The 23,060-nt window shown below is 25.7% G+C and overlaps 3 protein-coding genes and 1 long non-coding RNA gene across 8 annotated transcripts; 1 reads left to right on the plus strand and 3 right to left on the minus strand.

The window, feature by feature from the left end:
- Window positions 1-239: 239 nt before the first annotated feature.
- LOC132932252 (myosin-2 essential light chain-like) lies at window positions 240-2,948 on the minus strand. Of its 2 annotated transcripts, XM_060998527.1 has the most exons (5): window positions 2,782-2,948; window positions 2,603-2,630; window positions 2,120-2,260; window positions 1,103-1,267; window positions 240-688 (listed from the first exon to the last, which is right to left on the minus strand). In XM_060998527.1, the coding sequence occupies exons 1-5, from the start codon at window positions 2,791-2,793 to the stop codon at window positions 582-584; spliced, it is 453 nt and encodes a 150-aa protein (XP_060854510.1). In that variant the 5' UTR covers window positions 2,794-2,948; the 3' UTR covers window positions 240-581. The 2 variants fall into 2 exon arrangements, with proteins under 2 accessions (XP_060854510.1, XP_060854509.1); XM_060998526.1 differs by lacking the exons at window positions 2,603-2,630; window positions 2,782-2,948 and adding an exon at window positions 2,324-2,515.
- Window positions 2,949-4,604: 1,656 nt separating this feature from the next.
- LOC132917343 (acylamino-acid-releasing enzyme-like) lies at window positions 4,605-8,866 on the minus strand. 2 transcript variants are annotated; one of them, XM_060978049.1, is made up of 13 exons: window positions 8,707-8,866; window positions 8,411-8,625; window positions 8,149-8,312; window positions 7,943-8,088; window positions 7,608-7,875; window positions 6,627-6,775; window positions 6,359-6,533; window positions 6,008-6,259; window positions 5,816-5,944; window positions 5,532-5,740; window positions 5,323-5,402; window positions 4,956-5,171; window positions 4,605-4,759 (listed from the first exon to the last, which is right to left on the minus strand). In XM_060978049.1, the coding sequence occupies exons 1-13, from the start codon at window positions 8,713-8,715 to the stop codon at window positions 4,633-4,635; spliced, it is 2,139 nt and encodes a 712-aa protein (XP_060834032.1). In that variant the 5' UTR covers window positions 8,716-8,866; the 3' UTR covers window positions 4,605-4,632. The 2 variants fall into 2 exon arrangements, with proteins under 2 accessions (XP_060834032.1, XP_060834031.1); XM_060978048.1 differs by having other exon boundaries at window positions 7,934-8,088.
- A 3,429-nt stretch (window positions 8,867-12,295) lies between these two features.
- On the plus strand, window positions 12,296-14,537 carry LOC132917345 (uncharacterized). The gene is made up of 3 exons (XR_009660270.1): window positions 12,296-12,489; window positions 12,551-12,660; window positions 13,955-14,537. It is a non-coding gene; the product is annotated as an uncharacterized LOC132917345 (long non-coding RNA).
- A 3,417-nt stretch (window positions 14,538-17,954) lies between these two features.
- On the minus strand, window positions 17,955-22,907 carry LOC132917146 (GTP-binding protein 128up). Of its 3 annotated transcripts, XM_060977756.1 has the most exons (9): window positions 22,694-22,906; window positions 22,471-22,636; window positions 22,282-22,412; window positions 21,156-21,395; window positions 20,928-21,096; window positions 20,705-20,834; window positions 18,408-18,530; window positions 18,231-18,347; window positions 17,955-18,143 (listed from the first exon to the last, which is right to left on the minus strand). In XM_060977756.1, the coding sequence occupies exons 1-8, from the start codon at window positions 22,733-22,735 to the stop codon at window positions 18,245-18,247; spliced, it is 1,104 nt and encodes a 367-aa protein (XP_060833739.1). In that variant the 5' UTR covers window positions 22,736-22,906; the 3' UTR covers window positions 17,955-18,143; window positions 18,231-18,244. The 3 variants fall into 3 exon arrangements, 2 of the variants coding, with proteins under 2 accessions (XP_060833739.1, XP_060833732.1); XM_060977749.1 differs by lacking the exon at window positions 17,955-18,143 and having other exon boundaries at window positions 18,180-18,347; XR_009660253.1 differs by lacking the exons at window positions 17,955-18,143; window positions 18,231-18,347 and adding an exon at window positions 20,322-20,487 and having other exon boundaries at window positions 22,694-22,907.
- Between the last annotated feature and the right edge of the window lie 153 nt (window positions 22,908-23,060).

Consider the following 23,060-nt stretch of genomic DNA (forward strand, 5'->3'; position numbering starts at 1 on the left):
ACTTATTGAATACTTTTCCAGCCCAATATATTTTACATATACAACAGATATTTTTTTTTATATAACTAACAAAGGTTTTTGTCTCTTCATGAGTAATTTTGTAAAACTATAATTAAAGAGATTTAGGGATACATCCTATTAATGCTTAATATAAATATAATTAATATTTAATATTTATTATAGTCTATTATAAACAGACTTAAATGTATCTTTATTAATAAATTATAAGACATTTCAAGTTCATGATTAAAATTTAATATTTATTTTGATTAGTAAACATACACAATAAAAAATAATTTCCTAAAAATAAAATAAATAAATATAAAATAAATAAATATTCCAATTTTACCAATGCATATTGGTTCATTAAATTGGATAAATTATTGTTTTTATGGAATGTGATTACAAATAACAAAATAACTATTTAACTTACAAACAATAGCAATGTTAGTGTTGGAATTATAAAAAAAGTATATTAATAAATTTATAGATTTTCAATGTATATAAATGGTTAATGTTTAAATACTGGTAAAGTAGAAAAATATATTAGAATTTTTCCAATTATTTAATAATATAATATATTAACCTGACATAACCATGTTAATAAATTCTTCATAAAGAACATTTCCTTGAGAATCTTCTTGTCCAGCCAATAATTGTTCGACTTCATCATCTGTCAATTTTTCACCTGCTCACAACAAAATAAAATTAAAGAATTTAATATAAATTATCCAGACAACTCTTACAAACATGTATATCCTCAATTTGGAAGTAAAAATAGAATGATCAACTTTGTAAACTTCAAACTTTTAAAGGCAAGAATAGATATTTAAGTGTAACGACTATTACAGAAGTGACTAGTATTTATTACTATAAAGTCCTAACCAATATTAACCTCAACTAAACTATAAACATTTTAGAGAAGCTTGAATAATTTTCAGGACATCTTAACTTAGATTATAGTGTCATGTATAAAAATATAGATGACAATAAGTAAATTAGTAATTTTGATGATTAGATTTTGTTTTGTTAATAATCAAAAAACATTTTTTTTTTATTAAATTTTTTTGTATTGCATGGTTAAATGTGAAAAATAAAATACCTAGACTTGTTAGAAGATGCCGAAGTTCCGCAGATGATATATATCCATTGCCATCTTTATCAAAATGGCGTAATCCTTCGTTGAAATCTTCAGCAGTATTAGATGATCGATTTTTTGAAATTGCCTGATAAATTGGTAGAAATACTTCAAATGTTATTCTTTCATCTAGAAGAAAATAAAACTGTAATATTACTTGAGCCTTCAGATGTTTATAGTAATCTAAAATGGTAATATAATTAAGGAAAGTTAAAAAATGTATCAACCAGCATATCCTTAACACCCTGCCATACTAGAAAAGGTCCCAATGTCTGGGTGTCAAAGAAGAACTAATTTTCATTGTGTCGCTGCGTGTTTTAATGTTGGATAGAGTATATTACTGACAAATAAATGTAGTAAAATTAAGTATCTTATATATATTTATTTTTAATTCATCCAGCCAGTGGCATACTAACGAGGTGGGTTTTGGGGATACCCCCCTCCCAATTTTTCAGATCTAAGTATGCCACTGCATCCAGCCATTATAATGTAGAATATTTTTTTAAAGATGTCCTACATAATAAAACATAGATATTACAGTGAAAAAAAATGTCTTCATAATAAGATTGTGATAACAAAATAACATTCAAACTTAAAGGTAAGAATTTCATTTTTTTTGTTTATTTAATATTTTAATTTTAAGACGAAATATTAAAAATTGTTTTAATGTTGTATGTAATATACCTAATCATATATCGGTTTAATATTAAAATATAAAAAAAAAAATTATTAATTAATTTTACCCTTAAGAATTAACCAGAAATTAAAGAATCAAGGGGCGGTCATCATCCCTAATGAAAGCTACTAATTAATAATTATAATGTTAAAAATCCACATATACTTTCAACTTCAAATTGTACAAAAGGATCATATTTTACATTCTTTATACTTAAATTTGTATAGGTATTAAGAAAGCAAACATATAGGCAACTGAAACATGTTTTTATTTTTTAAGGTATACAGTATAAAAATAAATTTTACCTGCTTTGTGTTGTTGAGTAAATTTATTGACATCAGATTCAGTTGGATTCTGACCTAATGCTCGTAGAGCATTGCCAATTTGTGATATATGTATTTTGTTATCGCCTCGAATATCAAATAATTGAAATGCTTCTTGCATTTCTAAAAATAAAATCCATTTTTAATAGTATAATAGAGTACAATAAAATTATTTATAAATATTACCATCCATTGAAGTTATTACTTTTACAGTATCATAGTTATAAGAATACATTTTTGAAAAATGGTGTATTATTTTTAAGTTACTCTTGACAGAATACTAGAGTATTTTACTATGATGTCTGTTGTACTAAATAAAGACACTCACTCTTTTTTAACCTTGTCACACAAATTTCTTTTAGTTATGAGGACGGGTTTCACATTAGACCCAAATAAGGTAATGAGATTGTAGTCAATACCTTAGCTGTACTACATTTATGATTCATTAATATACAGTTTACTTACCAGATAGATGTTCATCTGAATAAGATGCCTGTTGGTAAATAAATTTAAATTAAATTAATATATTGAATAAACTAAAAAATATATATTTGTAAATTGGTGTACAAATATAGTATATTATACATATTATTAGTTTTGTAGGTAAATTTTATTATTGTTGAAGATAATATTAAAATTCTTACCGTTTTACTCATGGTGTGTTTTGGTTGATTCTATTATTTTAATTAAAATTAATAATGTTAACAATAATGATGAACAGAAATTCGGAAGTTTTTAGATTTTGTCATTAGTTATTTACCCATTAGTCGATTAGTAAGTTAATTATGATTCATTGCTTATTATCTATGGAATTTGTATAAAAATAACAGCGACATTAGTCAGTTATTACAATGATAACACGTATACAACAAACAGTATATCCATATATGTAATAAATATTTACTTTTTATTGAGCATAATATATATTCATATTCCATCTCTCTATGGTAATGTCATGATATTATTGACCATTTGACCATGATGATGTGTGATGCAATTGACATTTGTCATTTGGGTCATTTGTCCATTTGTGATATTCGTAGTTTTGTACTGCATGCTTGTACTTTCTTAGACAAAATTGAAAATACCAATTGTTACAAATTTAGTCATTTGGGTTTATTATTCATTAATTTAATTATTATTTGAATAATGAATAGTGAAAACTTGATAGACTCAAGGCTGCAACATTTAACTGTTTAATTTTCAACAAGCCAATATATAATTATTTATCAATTAAGTGTCTTATTTTATGTATATTTTGATTTATGGTTTATGATTTAACTGTGATCTAATTAGTTCTGAAAAATGTGGGTGGCGGCAAATTTTATAGTGTTTTATTAGAAAACATCAAATGTACCTATTATCAAAAATTGGAAAATTAATTATTTTATATTAACGAAAAATAATTAATAATATGCGTATTTTTCATATTTTATATTTTTTGTATATCGTATATGGCCATATGGGTAATCGCCAATTGGAAAAAAAAGCCCCGTATCAACTAAATACATTATTCATTACATAAAGTACATAATTTTTTGACATACTGTATTTTTTACCGAATATAACAAATTGTTTACTAATTACTTTAGGATGACTATTTAAAAATAAGTTTCTAAATATTGTACAGGCAATGTTTTATTTTTTATTTTTAATGATATTTTGGAAGCAGGGGCGGATTTATGTATGTGTTGGCCCCTGGACGGAATGCATCGGGCCCCTTATACATAAACAAGGCGGAAATATATTTTTTTTACTTATTAAATAACATTTATTATCATATCTAGTAGTAGTAACAATTAACTACTTACTTATTTAAAAATAAATAAATAAAAACAATCAAATCATGTATAACTAGTATAAGTAATATCATCATAATATTTTTCCTGTATCCTAATTTAAATATCATAAAATTGTGGGGGCCCCGAATTTGAGGGACAGCCCACTCAGCCCTCCCCTAAATCCGGCCCTGTTTGGAAGTAATTTTACCCTGTTATATGGTAAAGGTTGACTATTATGAGGGTTTATTACTCATACTGAGTACCAACAGGACATGATTCTTGCTTAAACATAATAACTAGTTGTTCTCTATTGACACTTGTTACACAATAACTGTTGTTTATAATTAATAATCACTTTGGTTTCAATAATTGTGTATACATTTTTCTTTTACTTACCTACATAAAAAATACCTTTAAGTATAATAATATGAGGATAATAGGATTAAAAAGGGACAAAAAGTATGAAATTCAAAATTTATCAGAGCAAGGAGATATAATTAAAAGAGTCACAATCCTGTTCCAAAGTGATTTTTGATTACCCTTAATTAGTTATCAATACAACATTTAACATGATAATTCCACAAAGTATAATATGTAAATTATATAATATATTATAAATTATAATATTAATGATTCTAAAGATTATTTTTTTTTTTTTTACTATATAAAAAAAAACAAATATCAAATATTTTTCAATTAATTAGGAATAATTATTTATTTAATAATTGATTTTTCAAAATCACTGTTTAAATATTTGATAAACCATAATGCCGCATTTATCAAACTGTCCATGTCAGCAGCAACAGTACTTAATGAATGACAATCATTGTACATCAACACTCTGCAATAAAAAATATAATAATGAACTAGAATACTAGAGTCAAAAATAAATTAGGAGTTGGTTCCTCTACTAAAGACACTGATAAAAATTATTCATAAACTTGAATAATATTTATTACCCAAAAATTATATTATTGATAGTGTAACCAAAATATAAGTTAACCTACAGTAATTACTTATTAGTAAAGTAAATTCACCTAGCTGTAACACCGTGCTTCTTAAGAAGATGGTAATATGCCAGACCCAGGCATGGATGAACTCGTAGATCTTTTTCTCCAAGTAATAAAAGTGTAGGAGCTTGAACTTTATGAACATTTTTGCATGGTGAACAATCTGCTAATTTCATAACAATGTCTTTGGAATTTACCAAATTATCTACTTCAGAAAAATTATAACCAGCTTCTGTAATAACCCTGCAAAAATAAAAAATAAGTAATCATTTATCTTTATTAAAAGTTTAAAAATTGCTATAAGATTTACTAATTTATATACTTTTAAATTAAAATTAAAATAATACAGTTTAGATGAAAAACTCTGCTATATAAACATTAAAATACAACTTACCAATCAGGAATATCAGTTGTTCCAAACATAGTGATCAAATCAGTAACAGGATTCAGTGCACATACTGCTTTAAACGCAGACTGAAATTACATTTTTCAATAAATTAAAATATAATTAGAAAGGTTTTCTATACATATAAAACATGAATCTTTTATTTGTGTACATAATATATAGGTATTTCAGTAATCACTGTACAAATCAGTACTTACTGGATACTGTCCACTTAAATGTGTAACCAAAAATCCACCATGTGATCCACCAAATAACACCAATTCTCTATTGGACCATGATGAATTAGACTGAAGTGCATTATAAACATCTTTGACATCAGCATCGCCTATATTACCAATTAAAGATTCAACATAATCTTTACCTAAACCTGTCGATCCTCTAAAATTGACAAATAATACAGCAAAACCTACAAACGTCAATAACAGCTAATAAGTAGTAAACTAATAACTATAATCTAAATACTGTTTTAAATTATCATTACCTATTTGAACAAAGAATGCAATATCTGCTCTGAAAGAGTCTAAAGATGATAAATGAGGGCCACCATGAGGCCATATAATTAAAGGACAATTACTATTTTTTGGTCCATAGAAAATTGTGGTAGGTTTATCTATAAATTAAATCAAATATTTACTGTAGATATTTGTAATTAATTTAGTTATTTGAATCTTACTGTAAAGAGTATAACCATGTTCAACAACAAAGTTGTTACTATTAGGAAGACTACGAGATGGTGAAATCTCATGAATAGAAATATTGGTAAAATCATACCCTTCAAACACAGAAGGTATTTTGATAGCAAATAATTGTCCAGGTTTATTAAGCGATGACTTATAACAAACTAAAGCATCATTGCAAACATCTATAACACTAACACTTTCATGAAACGGTTTAGTGATTGAAAGATAATGAATATCTTTGGACTCTACAAAATAATTAAAAATTATGGTTTTGTTTCAAAAATATATATATTTTTTTAGTATTATGTTTTTTTTATCAACAAATAGAGTAGTACAACCATTACCAGTATCAATAGCAAATGTATGTATTGAACCACCTTGAGGAGTGCTCAATACGATGGTTTTATCATCATTCAACCAACATTTTTTTGGTATTGCCTGATCATATAGGCCATAGAATGGTAATTGTTCATTGTCGACTTGAAGTATTTTATTATAATAATCAACAACTGTAGTAATCTAAATTTATAATAAATAATTATATTAATTCATAATGTTAAGCACAATTTTTATAAAATTATAAATTATAAAATAAAATGTAAACAAAATAACCTCTTTTGTAGACCAGTTGTAACATATCAATTTAAAACATGAACTATGTGGTCCACCTCCTTGGCGTTCTAACCACACAAGCCTTGTGCCATTCAAATTGAACCTAGGATATCTCACACACAATTGTTCTGAATCAGAACTCAGCACATCTATACAATAAAACCATAACTAAGTATAATTATCAGTAAAATATATTTATTAACTAATGTGAAAATACCTATGTTGAATTGGGTTCTAATTTTAAATAACACTTTTTAATTTAAAACAACATAATTTAACTACATAATACATTGAAAATCCGGTATAAAACTGAGCTACAGCCGCCCAAACTACAAACACTATTTTCGCCTATGAATGTGTGTATTTGTAGACAAAAATAATAAAATAATAATAAACAATGATAACAAAAATATCACCAAACTAAAAAATACTTAACTAAAATAGACATACTTAACAATTAACATATATACATATACATATATAATATAATATATGCATGTAATTATATATATATATATATATGTTTATCACCTCATTAATTACTTTTTCTTTCACCGGTGACCAATCATGGATAACAGAGAGTAACAGTTAATCAAGTTTCTACTGCACTTTAAATAACATTATTAAAGGATAGCATTTTTAAATAGCTTATAATTATTAACTAAACTTATTTAGATATTTATAGTGTTTTAACTTAACCATTAGAACTTTCTTAATTAAAAGATTTTTGGCTCACAACATATTAATATATTATATTATGTAAAATGAAAAATTAAATTTAAAAAAAAGAAATCATTCTAGTAAAACTAATGGCCTATATTGGTAACTAAACAAATGCAATTCATTTAAAGTTAATTTTTTTTTTTGAGATTTTAATAATAAATTATTATAATATCTCAAAAATTACTAATAATAGTTAATAATTATTTTTTTAAATATAACTCAAATTACATTATACAGTATAGGTAATAATTTACTAACCATATTGTCCATCTAATGTGAGAGAAAATACATGGCTATGACTATTATTACAGTAAATTAGACCCAATTTATGTGATGTGATTGAATGTCCAATTGCCACAACTCCTTTACTATCAGGTATCCATGTTGCAGTTGCAGGATGAACATCATTTGGGATATTTGGAAGAACATCTATACTATCTGTTTTTATATCACACACAACCAAAACTGGAGTAATCTTTCCAACCATTTGTTCACCCCAATCTTGGCTCCAATCATATTCTTTACCCTACATATTCATTATTACAATTAAGTATAAATATCTTTAACAGTTGTACAATTAATACTAGGTCTACCGGCATAGTGTCATTATGAATACCATCTTTATCTACCAATGCTTTTGATTTTTGTTTATAAAACGGTTCAGACTTTGGGACTTTTTTTTCAGCAATATAAACAATTTTTGTTTCATCAGGAGACCACTCTAAAGTTCCAAATTCACCTAAAAATCAAAATCAAGATGTATAAAGAACATTAATTTTAGTCTATAAAAATAAATTACCATCAGCATAAATTTTTCCATGCACATCTAATGTGCTTAAGTCGTAATTTTTCACTAGAGAACAATCACTCCATACTTCTAAGTACTGTTTGATTTTGTTTCCAGATTCCACTTGTCTGACCACACAAAAATACTTGTTTGATTTTGAGTGTGCACTTATCAACCTAAATGCATACAATTCGTTTTTATTTTTAATCTATTAGTTTTTCATGTATTCATGTATTTATGAATATTTTTATAATGAGTTATATGCAATTTATACTCGTTTGTTATATCAGTTGGTGGTGATGTTAAAGTATAAGTCTTATAATCTGAAAAAACTGTTTGCCGGAACCTGGTTGTAGTTTGTCTTTCCAAAACCTTTTGAACCCAAATAGAATGAACACTAACAGAAGCTTTTGAGCAATCAAATATTCTAGCAGATATTAATTCCGGATATTGTGCGGTCACACAATATGCTGCCACAATTTTATCCAACTAGAATGTTATTAATTTAACAATAGTATTAGTGTATTACATAAAATATGTATATTTCTTTAGTTTAATATTTATTCTTACTTGAGCCATTTAAAAAAAAAAAATTATTTATTCTTATAATATGTTATAAACTTATAAGTATAACCCTATATTTAAAGTCATACTATTTGGATAAGTACCTATTTCTTTGAACAATAAATTAATCTCAAAGCTCAATAATAACTGTTCTACTAATTTATAAATATTTATAAATGTATAATCAATGATACAGCTTAGATTGGACTCTGAACTTCCGTAGTTTAAAATGTTAAAATGTTTGTACTTTGGATTTCGTATTTACTAGGTATGTATTAGGTGTGTCTTCAGGCTTTTTATAATTCATATTTCATATCTTATATTCTTATCAAATACCCAATGATGAAAGCATTGAAAGCAGTTAGGTATAAGTTGAGTAGTAGATTTCCACAGATCAAACGGTGTAAGGACGTGTGTGGTGTGTTTGAGACTTCAATATTAGATTAAATTAATATAAGTACCTATTCTATTTCAAATGTGTTAACCATCGTAGTTTAAATACTTTACAAAACGTCATAAGTATCAAAATTATAACGCTATTTCTCATTAAATGAATGTTATTATACTCACGCATGTGGAAATGTATTACATATATAAACTATAAATGTAGAGCAGCAAATACTTAGAGTTCAATAGAACCGATTTTGTTAGCTTCAGTAGTTCAGTATTACCCACGATTTAACATATGTATATTGTATATCTTAAATCATGATATTACCTACCTATGTACATACATACCTATAGTGAATTTACCAATTATCAAATTTAAATGCGAAAATGGATACAATATATGGTAATCGGAATAAAAATCCCCGGAAAAAAAACCCCAGACGAAGAACTTGGGATAAAAAATCCCCAAAATAAAATATCACGTTTCCTAATATTTTAACGATGTATAGTTTATTAGTGTATAAGATATATAAATTTCAAATTGATAAATTTTAATTTTTAGAATATGTATTGTGGCATTGTAGTTATAAATGATACCTATTTTGTTTTATTAAAACCTATATGTTTTTAATTAACTATAAATAATTTTGTAATTAGCGTTTAAAAAATTGAAATGTAGGAATTTTTTTCCGAGGTTCTTTGTCGGGTGCATGTAGGCGCAACTAGAGCTCTATTTCTGGGTAGGCTAAATTGATATCAGTGACCCGTGAGAGCTTTGCTCCTGCACTGCTAATATTGATTATTAACATTAACATAAAAAACTGAGTGGGCAACAGACAAAACTGGTCACTAGGGAGGGCTAAACCCACCCAAGCCCGGAGCCCCCCTAGTTGAGCCTATGGTCGGGGGATTTTTATTCCGGGATACAAAATATACACATGGTAATAAATTATAAGTTATAACCGCTCTGTAGTAATTTAAGTGTCGAGTGGACACTAATCACTATTAAGTATAGGTGTGTATGTTAAAAACACGGACTATAAGATATAGTAGATATATGTCTATATTCTTAGTCCGTGGTTAAAAATAAATTCAATGATATAATAACATTTATGAAAAATAATTCTGAGCGGAAACAGTGTGTTAGCTTATAATGTCAAAATCACAAAGTGGGTATATTTTGTGATGTTTTTTTAAAGATATAGGTAGCTATTAAAGACATTTATTTTACTTTTGAGTTTTAGCATTGATTATAGAATAGACTAATTCTTTTAGACTAGTATTACAGTAGGTTGATACACATTTTGTCTTGGATAATCTAGTATTTAATTATTATAATAATATACTTTTATACCAACAATTTTTTAAAAACGTTTATACTGTTTATAGGTACCTAATTTGGCTAATTAGAAAATTAATAATATCTTTCTGTAAATACCATAAAATAGCAAAAATATCATTACGTATAGTAAAATTCGTAATGTATTAATATTATAATATATATGTAAGGTTTTAGTTTCCACGAATTATGTTTTTAAATTATAATTTATTACACAATAGTCAATAGTTAACATCGTTATTTATTGTTTAAAAATGTAATTTTGACTAAATTTGAATTGTCTTTATACATTTTTAAAATTTTATAATTTCTTAATAATCTACTTAGGAGAAATATTGTATTATAATATTAATTTTCAAAACTTATAGATATATGTAAAAATAATTTTTTTATTAATTTATAACTACCAAAAAGTTTGCATTTTTTGCGATTTTCGAAAAAATCCGTATTTCAAACGCACATATAAAAAACGATGCCTATATATTTTTAATATTTGTATGCAAATATACATATAAGAACGACTTATGAGGAATCTTGTATTACATTTTTAAGAATTTTGACACAGCAAATAATTTTCTATTATATTTGTAAAAACAAAAAAAAATTGAAAATTTGATCAGATAATGAAAATGTAAATATAAACATTTTATGAAAATTTCAAGGGTACCTACAGTTTTTTGTTTTTGAGTTATAACCAAAATAAAAAACGTTTATAAAGAAATAGTTATCATTGAGGTGAATATCCAATGTAAAAATTTAAACTTTAAATACTTATAAAAAGTCAATTTGGCTTTGCGATAGAATTTTTCATATAGGTATGTTAAAAATGAATAAAGAACCTTGTATTCAATTTTTAAATCTTATGTATAAACAGATTTTTTTATGTACATATAAATTTAACTACAACATAATTTGTATATTTAAGAATTTTTTCAACATTTTAATTGAGAGAATGAACCTCTTATTAGGAGTCTTATAATAAATTGTCAAGTATTTTCACCCATTCATAAACATATCGTATAAATGTTCCGTTTTCATTGAGTTTTTGTTTGTTTTTCCCGATTATGAAAAAAAATATTAGACATTTTTAACTTTTACCTCTCTAAAGCAGTAAAGCAGCGGTTCCTTTATTGTTCCTAACCTTTTTAATTGTGTGGACCACCGATTTTGTAAAAAAATCTTTTATGATTAATAAATTACCTACGTATATGGTCATATGGCTATATCCGTATGGCGTATGTATCTATATAGTAGTGTTGGACAACGATATGTTTTTAATAATCGATATCGATTTAAAGTTATAGTGTTATACATAATTACAACAAGTTACATTTTATATAATTTAGTTTATTGAAAGTATATTAAAAGTGTAGAGTACATATTATAATAATATATTATGAGTGTAAATTAATTATCAATTATAAATTATTTTGTACTAACTTAAAAGTATTTATTGAGTATTTATTTATTTATTTATAAATGTGATTTGAGATTAATTGTATTTCCACTATAACCAACAGGACATTTGCACTTATTACAAAAAACTCATAGACCTTATAGGGTCTGTGACAAGTCTAAAATGAATATCCCCTCCCTCTTTCAAAAAAGCTGAGCATACCACTGGGTGTAATAAATATAATAATAATAATAAAAGTCTTATCTATTATTATCTAGTGAGATTCGTATGATAAGATAAAGTTGTGTCTATACCACGGACTATAATGCAGTTATAATATATATATAATATATCTTAGTCCGTGGTCTATACATTTTCAGTCAAAATAAAAACATTTTTAATAATTAATTAGAATTTTAATTTTTTTAATCACAGCTTTTATTCTATATTCGTATATCATAAATTCATAAACCTCCTAATTTAAAAAATATTGTTACTTTATAATATTGTTCAATGTTCATATATTTCATCCGGGTTTGATACTAAAAATGAAACGTGTAACAACGCTCATTATGCGCCGTATCTCCAGTATCGAATCATAACGTTTTTCATATGAAATTTCATATTAATACGTCTCATATTAAAAATTAAGACTAAATATAAGGTAGGTATCACCCAATAAAAAATTCAATATAAAATGTATGACCTAAATATTAAATAATTAGATATTCTTGTCGTATGCGATCTACTGCCCGTTCCTACATACAACATACGTCATAAGCGGTCTACCACGCATGTTTCTATTTATGAATATGTCTATACCACTACCACATAGGTAAAAAAAATCATAAATTAATACAAATATAAGATTAAAATATATTAATAATAGTAATAATTCAATAATATACACGTCACAATCTAATCCTATACATAAAAAAATATATAAAATATATGTATTAATTCATTATATATATAGGTATTATAGGTACAATATAATATGTCAATATATTGTATAGAAAATTAAAAATATGATTTAACATTTTTTAAAAAACATTCAAATATATTGTCATTTTCATAGGCGCAAATAGTGTTTGAGATTTGGGGGAGAGGCTGAAGCCCTAGCTACTGAATGAAGCATTTATGCAATTAATCAGCACTTTATAAAAAATGTTTTAATACAACATATAGGTATACGTATACGATATACCTATATAGGTATATACACAATATACCTAAGTACCTAACAGGTATACCTGTTATTATAGTATACACTATACTGTATACTTTATAGCCCGTATAAGCGTAAAAAATATGACATATAGGTATTTACGTATAATTTGCTGTAACTCAAAAACGAATAATTGTAAGTTCTTGAAATTTATACCAAATATTTATATTAGCGTTATCTATTTACGATTGAATTTTCAAAATATTTTAACTTTTTTTAAACTATTTATAGACAATTGAAAATCTCGATTTTTCTGTTTTTTTTTTTTTTGAAATGCCTATAAAAAATTTGGCAATCCAAAAAAATCTTTAAAACTTAAAACAAGGTAAAACGAGTACCCGTGACAAAATATAAACATGATGGTGTTAACGAACGGTTGGTTAGCACGACACAAATTAATTCCCGTAGTTATTATTAAATATAAGCTATATGTTAAAGTTAAAAATAGGATTCGAAATTATAAAAAATAATTGTATCTAAAATGATGTACAATACCGCTCGATACCGACTTTAATTTACTTTTACTATTTCATATTACAGATATTTTGGTAAAAATAATATCAGGTCAGTGTGGTGCCCCTAAATCCGTGGCTATGTTGGCTGCAGCCTACACCGCTACGCCTTAATTCGGGTCTGCATCCACTAACAACACTCCTTTAATATACATTTTATATACTTATATGTATTTAAAATTTTAATTAAACAATACATTATAAAAGTTCATTCATTATTGGATTCTGTAACTTTTTCATACATGATTTAAACGCATAAAGATAAAACACATATATTGGCTAAAATTATTTGATATTGAGCTAATCATTTTTTTTAGATTTATATATTTATTTAGATAAGTAACTATATATCTAATACATTTAAATATAATAAATTGTTTTTATTTCAGATGTGATGGTCGATGAACCCTTTATGGTTCGGGATTCGGAGATCACGAAGAGTATAATATAGATTTCGGTTCGTCAACCACCATCCGCATAAGACGCGACCCTATCCATCTTTATCGTACACACTGCGATAATATTACGTGTAAGCAATTCATAGTGTACACTAATTTTTGTTTTTTAGACGCCACCATCATTGGAACGCCAAATACGAGGGCAGCAATGATGGTGATGTACCGATTGTACCATGAATTTTTTAAGCTATATTTGAAATTTTAAACCTCCCCATAAACTTTCTATGCGTATAGTGTGTGTGCGCCACTGGTGGATATGACAAGAAATTGAGAATGGTTGACGGTTTTGTATTTGTACCTACTACCTACCCTTTAGACTTTAGTTAAGTGGTAGACCACACATATGACCTGTAAAAACCATGCGTGGTATACGAGAAGTGTGATGCGTTAGACCGAATACGACAAGAATTAACATATTTTAAATTTATAAATTTAAGAAATTATACATGAGATAAGAGCTTCCAACCTAATATAGTTATGAATAACTTGTTAAAAAACTAGAACTAGCTGCTACTTAATATATAATATGATTACATTTTTTAATTTAAGTAGTATAATAGTAGGTATTGCCTAAGAATTTTTTTATATTTTTTGTAAGTAATCCAAAAAAATTAAATAAACAGGTAAATAAACATAATAAATATATCCAACAATTTTCAAATAGACTTGTTGAACATTAGGTCATTGTTAGAATTTTCTGGAGCCCCTTATTTTATTACTCCACGTTAAATGTCCAACTGTTAAATTCACAACTACAAAAAAAAAAAAATACATAACTATATCTACATAATCAAATCATTTAACAATATTTATTGAAGATGCGTTAAAAATTGAAGTAAACAATTTTATTAAATATTAAAATTGTATTTAAAGATGAAGTTAATTTGAAGTTTTTACGAAAAATATACTCGTTTTGAATCAAAATAAATCGCTTCAGAATCATTTGTTTGTATTTTTCATTTGGGGGGGGAGGGAGCTAACCAAATGGTTCATTTGTATATAGAGTTATATAAACATGTCCATAGTCGAAGTATAAGGTCTATGAAAAAACTTGACTTTTATTTAATATACCTAATCATTATCACCATAATCACCCCTTATCATTAACTTTAAGACCAAAATGTTGCCATATATAACTCCTAGCACCAGACAACGGTACTAATTTAAAGTTTTCACTAATTTTGTTTAATATTAATATGAAATTATTAACGAAATAAAATAATTACGAGGTCTCACCGAGAGTTAACAACCGGCACTGAATTTATATTAAATTGTTTAGTGTAGTGAACTATTTCTTTGAAATATATATTATACATATGCAATAATTTATTATTTTATCAAGTAAGTAGTAGATTTAAGCACGATGTAGAGACATCGTGGATATAAGTAATAAAAGTGAATATCCGTCAATTTAATTATCACGAGCCGATATCGCGATATTTTCGGTAGTTATTTTTAGATATCGATATCGTTGGTTAACACTAGTACATAGTAATACCTATTACCTATATAAAATATTATTTACGCTGCCCGTGGCCCATGGGTTGGGAACCGCTGCTCTAAAGTATTAACTAAATACAATTTTCTATCCAAATCATCCTCAAAGTTGAAAATCAAAGCATTTAATCAACTGCTTAACGTGTACTAATACACAAAAAAAATCATACACATGGAGTCATGGATGTAAAATCAATATGTTATATTCATGAACCATGATTCATTGGCTCCGCTGAGAATCTAAAATGTAAAAGATCATAGATATAATATAACAAACGTCAAATGCAGTGGCGTGTCCAGCACGAAATAATTGGGTATAGGCCAGTTTTGTTCTGTAGTGTATAAGTGTGTTTATAACTATTATGGAAGATATTTCCTATCATATGGAACCAAACAGTGAAATAAAAATTGGGTAGGCCTTGGACTTAGTCGGCCTACCCTGTAAACACGCCACATGCCACTGCGTCAAACTATATAAGTTGAAGTCTGTTTTGACTAACTTTAAACAGTAATAATTTATTAATAAATAATAATATACCATAAGAAATCTAAACATGAATGAGTGGAATTCATTTACTTAATAATCTACATGGCTAAATATATATTTAGCCATGATAATCTATAAGTTTTACCTAACATTTGAGAGAATTACAAATTTTCTGATTTTAAGGCGTTTAATGTAGGCAAAATTAAGCGAAAGTGTGTATAGCGTTTTGTTTTTGTATATTGTCGTCAGATACGATCTTGGCACAGCTTTAAAATTGTCAGACTACCTATGTTTCCAAACAGGTACTGCCCCCCAAATACTTAAGTATATTTAATATTTTAATCAATGGCACCTATATTGAATATCGATTATATACAACATTGCATTTATTTTATAATAAAGTAATACTTACGATTAAATAACTGAAACAACGTCGCCGGGTTGCCACCAGACCCAAGTACAGCCAAGTATTATTATTATATTCAGTAGATTCTTATTATGTCAAATATCGATGTCTTAAACTACCAACTACATTGAAATCCCTTTGAAACTACTATAACAATTAAATATTAATAGCGTTTTGCTCTCGATAACTTGAAATAAATAATTAATCGGTTTTGATTACTTATCTCGAATACATAAATATTAATAAACTGTTTAAAAAAAAATTGTATTTATTCATTATTGTAATTTGTTGATATGTATGTAGTATTAGTACTGCAAGTCAGTGGCGTATTTTAACCTTTTTTTACTTAGCTATTATTAAATGGTTATACTTAGTTGTTTTTTCTATTTATCACTCCATCAGTAGGTAAGTAATGTAATTTTGAGCAGTTTGGCATCGACAATTTTAATTATATCACCTCCCTTAAAGGAATCCTAAATACGCCACTGCTGTAGGTATTTGAATTATGTATTTTAAGCATTAAAATTATTTACCAATATTTTCAATAAAATTTAATAACTTGAAGTTTTTCCTGTTCCCCTTGAAATTTGACATAACAAGAATTTACTGTACATATTGTTTTTTTTTTGCGTCAAAATTGCTACATACAGTATTTTATAATGTATGCTAAATAGAATATTAACCTGATATTCTGAAATTGTAAGATTACATTATTAATAAATTATATTAGTTAACAATAACTAGCAAGTAAAAAAAAAAACAAAAATTTGCCTTCATAAAATGGATATTCAAGACTTCGTTATAAATATGGTTTTGAGTGTTATTTATTTTGAACTTAATTCAAAAATACATATTACATTACCACAACGTATTAATTTGTAACTTTCTAATACACATACCATTCCTGGAACCCAGACATACATAATTCATCCATTTATTTAAAGAAATTTATGATTTTATAATTTAAATTACAATATTAAATATAGTTAAATTATTATTTTACAATGATTGTAATAATGGATATTAGGTGGCGAACATTCAGACAAATGTCGCTACCTCACCTAGATTTTCACTCTGGATTATCCATATTTAAATATAAGATAAAGATGTAATATTATTAACAAGATTATTTTATGGCAAGAATTTAAAATATGAGTTTTTATTAACATAACTAACATAAAGAATTGACAAAAGAAGTTATTTAAAATAATAAATTTTAAAATGTTTATAATGGAAGTAACTCAAAATAAATAATTTAACAACCATTTTTAGAAAACATATCGGATATAAGTATTAAACGAAGCAGTGAGTAAAATAAAATATTAAATCCAATATTGGTTAATATATTTAAAACTTACTAATAATTAATAGTATACAATAAATAATAAATAATAACATTTAAAATTATTTATTATAAAAGTTAAATTAAATTATGAAAAATTCTTTATTTTATTTATTAAATTCAATTAAGAATATCCATGGTCATTTTTTTTTCAATGTTTTGAGCAATTTTAAAAACACATAATATGATTAGTGCACTATGAATTAATAAAATATTTATTTATACTTTTTAATTTTTAATTAGTAGTGCAGACACAAGTAAAAATTGTGGTATGAAATGTCGCTTATTAGACAGTTCAACATATTATTCTGATTTAATGATGAATGATGAAGAATATTTTTGTATAATGGCATCTGACGGAGAACAATGAACTCTGAGAGTTGAAAACCTAGGAAGTAATTAGAAACAGTAGTAGTATAGATAATTACAAAAAAATAACGTATTTTATTATTGTTATTAAATTTAAAATATGTACTAGACATATTATATTTATATTTTTTTCACAATCTGCACAACGTCTTCATCCTCAAGTTCGTGATCTTTTCCAACTTTTTGAGGCACATGTTTAACAGATGATCCCCAAACCAAAGCACTAAACATATAAATATATAATAAATTATTACAAAAATAATTTTCATTAATGTTGTCTTACTATTTAAATTCTTTGGCGATGGTACGATGAAGTTTATTACAAAAATCTTCAATACTTTTCCTTTCATTATGCAAAACAATTGGAGATCCATAATCCGGTAACTGTCCTTTTGGCTTGGTGTAACTACATAATTATGTACATAACAAATTGTTATTAGTTATAGAAGTATAATATACCAATAACATAGGTTAATGAATATATATTTTATATAAAATATTATCATTTATTGAAAAATAAACAATATTAAATATTAATTTTGCTTATTCATTATTGTACAAATCTATCAGACACAGAATATATTTTTTTACAACTTATGTTGCACTATTTTAAAAGGGGATAGAGAGATTAAAAAAGGAAACACAAATAAAAATTAGATCAATTTATACAACTCAATCTTGTTTTCAAAAATTATTTGCAGCTCGATTATTATATATACTCAATTTTAATTTTCAAGTTGGAATTTATAGTAATATACAAAAGGTGATTAAACATTTGCCAACTTAGCATATAAATATTCATAATAGATAAAAGTGTTATACTATATAAAATATTTTTATTTTAAAATTTTTAAAATTATTAGTAATCTTTATATTGTTTTTTAGAGGGGAAGGGGTCAACTAAATACATTTCAATGGAACCTATATATTTTTTTGCAATTATAATGTGAGAAGTTTTTTTTAAATATATTTCATTACATAAAAATGGTTAGTTGAGCGGAATGGATTGATATCTAACCTAACCTGGGAATATTCCGTAAAATGTTGATCTACTACTTTGTTAATATCTTTAAATACTTGAATATGTACAATTATATATATATATATTTTATTAGATCTAATGGGTCTGCCGCGATCTACTATTAATAGGTAATGTATAATATGCCTTTTGTGAATAAATACATGGTGATAAGGTCCTTGGGTGTTTGGTTTATACTGGAAAAATGGTGATGTATTAGAATGCAGATTTTTTATTGTTGAACGAAGAGATTCATTCTAAAAATTTCATAAATCCTGTAAATGGGGCTAATACACAAATAATAAAATGTTTATGGTCAATATTAAAATTCAAAATATTAAGAAAAATGCATGGGACTAATGAAAATCTATTACCACGCCATTTAATTGAATGTCGGCATCGCTCAATAACGAATCAGAATAATTTATTTATACATTTTATGGAAGATATAAAAAAAGTTTATTATGTTTTAATATTGTAACAATTATCATATTTTAAACATAATTTATATATTTTGACTAATACTAATTATATCATTTGTTTTGTAGACACAAAAAAACTTTTATGTAATAAATATAGTTATTTTTTTAATTGAATTATATAATATTAAATATTATTTTTATTTTTATTTAACTAGTTATCTACTGTTTTCTCGGTAGATCACATAAATAAAAAATAATGCCTAGTATAAAAATTTTAGTTTTAAAAAAAAAAAGTTATTTTAGAATTATTTAAAAAGCATAGTTTCAATTTCAACATCCAACACCCAAAGCTTGAAACTGTATTGTATCATATTTTTAAGTAATATGTATTTAATTGATAATAAATCATTCATACTGCAATTTTAAAAATATCAAAAAAACATAATTATGTGGACAATTTTATTAGTTGAGTATTAGTAGTTTAAATTTTCTGTCTTTTTCGTTGAAAATTGTTTGAAAAATGCCTATAAAATCATTTATTAAATAATAACAAGCAATTTTAATTCATGCAAAAGTTTGAAGAAAATTAATGAATCTTTTAGTCAACATTTACTACTTTTACCAAGAAAATAAGTATTCTTTGATTTCTTATCAATTGGATATCTTGAATAATATTTAAAAAAGAAAATATTACAATTGTTTTATTAATTTAAAGGGAAACTAAACTTACCCAATTACCACAAATGTAACAGCCTACCTGTATACTCCATTCACTTAAAGAACAGTACTCGGTGGTGACAATTTTCATTGGCTACATTGGCATACGTTCACTTCTTCCTAGTAGACCACCTGTTGGCATTCTATACTTGCAAATAGGAAAGAAGCTACACCACGTGTGCAGAAGGTAGTTGCCGAGTACCATTCTTAAAATGAATGAAGGATAGTATTATTATTTATTTAAATTAAATATATATATTTTCTCAATCAATGTTTATATTTTTATTTAATTTAAACTTCTAAAATTATTTTATGCAAACAAATGTTCTAACATTCTTAAAATGGCCAGCTAGAATTTATTCTTGGGAATCAAATATTTTAGTTTAGTTACACTTATGGTATAAATGTATGTATATTACTTACATTCTAACTAATTTCAAGTATTCCCACATTTTTTCTAAAAGGTCATCAAAGTTCCATTTATGGTGAGCACTAATAGGTACTGTATGAGGTATTTTATAAATAATATCCAATTCTTCTATGCTTATTTGATCTACAACCAAACAACAATAAAAATAGTTATGTCTAATATTTTTTCAGTGATAGAACTGTTAATAAATTAAAATTAAAGAAATAAAAAACAAACCAATTTTGTTTAGTATATAGATACAAGGTAAATAAATTCTGTTTCCTTCAACAACATCAATAAGATCATCAGATGTAGCATCATATCTAAGAGTAATGTCAGCATTGTGAATTCTATACTCTGATAATATGGTTCTTACAGTATCTAAATCCAATTCACTCTGAGGTACCTGTTATAAAAAGTACATTTGAAATCTTAGAATAAATTTCTTTTAAAAACACCTATTACCATAGTTTGTAAATTTATTCCACCCTTATCCTTTCGCCGATAAACTATATTTGGTGGAGATTTGTTTAGTCTTAATCCAAATCCTTCCAATTCATGTTCAATTAATTTTTTATGTTTTAATGGTTTAAGAACATCCAAAACAATAAAAATCAATGAACAAGTACGAGCCACTGCAATTACTTGTCTTCCACGACCTTTACCATCCTTTGCACCTTCAATGATACCAGGTAAATCTAAAAGCTATCAATAAATATACAATGAAATTCAATATTTAACAGAATAAAAGGATCATGATATAATCTTATATGACATTATTAAATAATATTAACAAAGTTTAAACAACTATCAATAAATTGACATGTTAAGTAAACATTTAAAACTGTTGAATGTTAATTTAAATTTACAAACATTTTTTTAATTCAAAGAATAATTTGCAATATATTTGTTTATTATTTATAACTAAAGCACAGATTATTATTTTAGTTCATAATTATATTAATGCAGATTTCTTAATTCTCATATAAGTATGTTTTATAACATCCCGAATAAAGCAAAACTTTTTTATTTTACATATTTTGATGTAAACCTATAAAGAGTAGATATACTAATAATTTTTAACAATACAATGGGTTTGCGTTAAGTACAAGAACATTTTTTTCTTAACAGATGCTGATCTATAAATGCTTAAAGCTGAAAAATATTTAATAATATTTTATCAGTCAAATACTATTCTAACAATTTTGAAAAAATAAAAGACATTATTTTAAATCTTAATTCTTATACTGTAATTATTTAGCATACATTTTTTAATTTTTTTGGTTTAAGTCAGAAAAATTAGAATCATTAAGTCAATAATAATTGCGAAATTCCATATTCTTTTGTTAAATATTTCATATTTTATAATATAATATATTTAGGGAAAAACAATATAAATATTTACATATTTAAACTTTTTTATAACATAACAATTTGTTCTCTATTTAAAACATTCTCAATGAAAAATTAAAAAATGGTGGAAGTATTATACAAGTCAATATGTAAGTATTATGAAATAAGTAGATTCCCACATTTCTGCTCACGTGATATTTATTCTACAGTAAAAATAAAAGCTTAAATTATTAATTACTTGGATTTTTGCTCCTTTGTATTTAATACATCCAGGGACAGTGGTCAAAGTTGTAAACTCATATGCAGCGACTTCTGAATAAACACCAGCTAAATTACTCAACAATGTTGATTTACCAACAGAAGGAAAACCTAAAATAACAAATGTAATAAAATCTTCATCATCTGTGAAATTGTTATTTAATCTCACCTACAAAACCAATCCTAGCATCTCCAGTTTTAGCTACATCAAAACCTTCTCCGGTACCTCCACCACCGCCTTTGGGCGTGATAAGTTCTCGTCGAAGTTTAGCAATACGAGCTTTTAGCAAACCTAAATGTCCAGCTGTCGCTTTGTTCTTTTGAGTTCTGGCCATCTAAATTGAAAATTTGTTAATTTTGTTATATAAATTAAAAAAATTAGTTATACTTACCTCAGCCTCGATGGCCGATATCCTTTCTAATATTGTCGACATGATTAAGAACTATTTCAACTTGGATATTAAATATTTTTAAAATCAAATGAAATATAAACAAATAATGTATTAATGACTAATGTGTCAATATCTTATCCTGAAAAGGAGCCCTGACTCCCAAATCCCGAGTATCACATCCGAGTATTCAACTACCCGAGAAATTAACTAATCTAAATATCGTACAATAACCTCAAAATATAATACATGGAAGAATCAATGTTTAGGTTAAATGTACTTTATTTTTCTAAGGACGTGGTTAAGGTGATTATTTCTTATCAACATCTATATCACAGAACAAAATAAACAAATCTCTATATCTGTTGAT

Source organism: Rhopalosiphum padi, chromosome 1 (assembly GCF_020882245.1).
Source record: "Rhopalosiphum padi isolate XX-2018 chromosome 1, ASM2088224v1, whole genome shotgun sequence".
Lineage (NCBI taxonomy): Eukaryota > Metazoa > Arthropoda > Insecta > Hemiptera > Aphididae > Rhopalosiphum > Rhopalosiphum padi.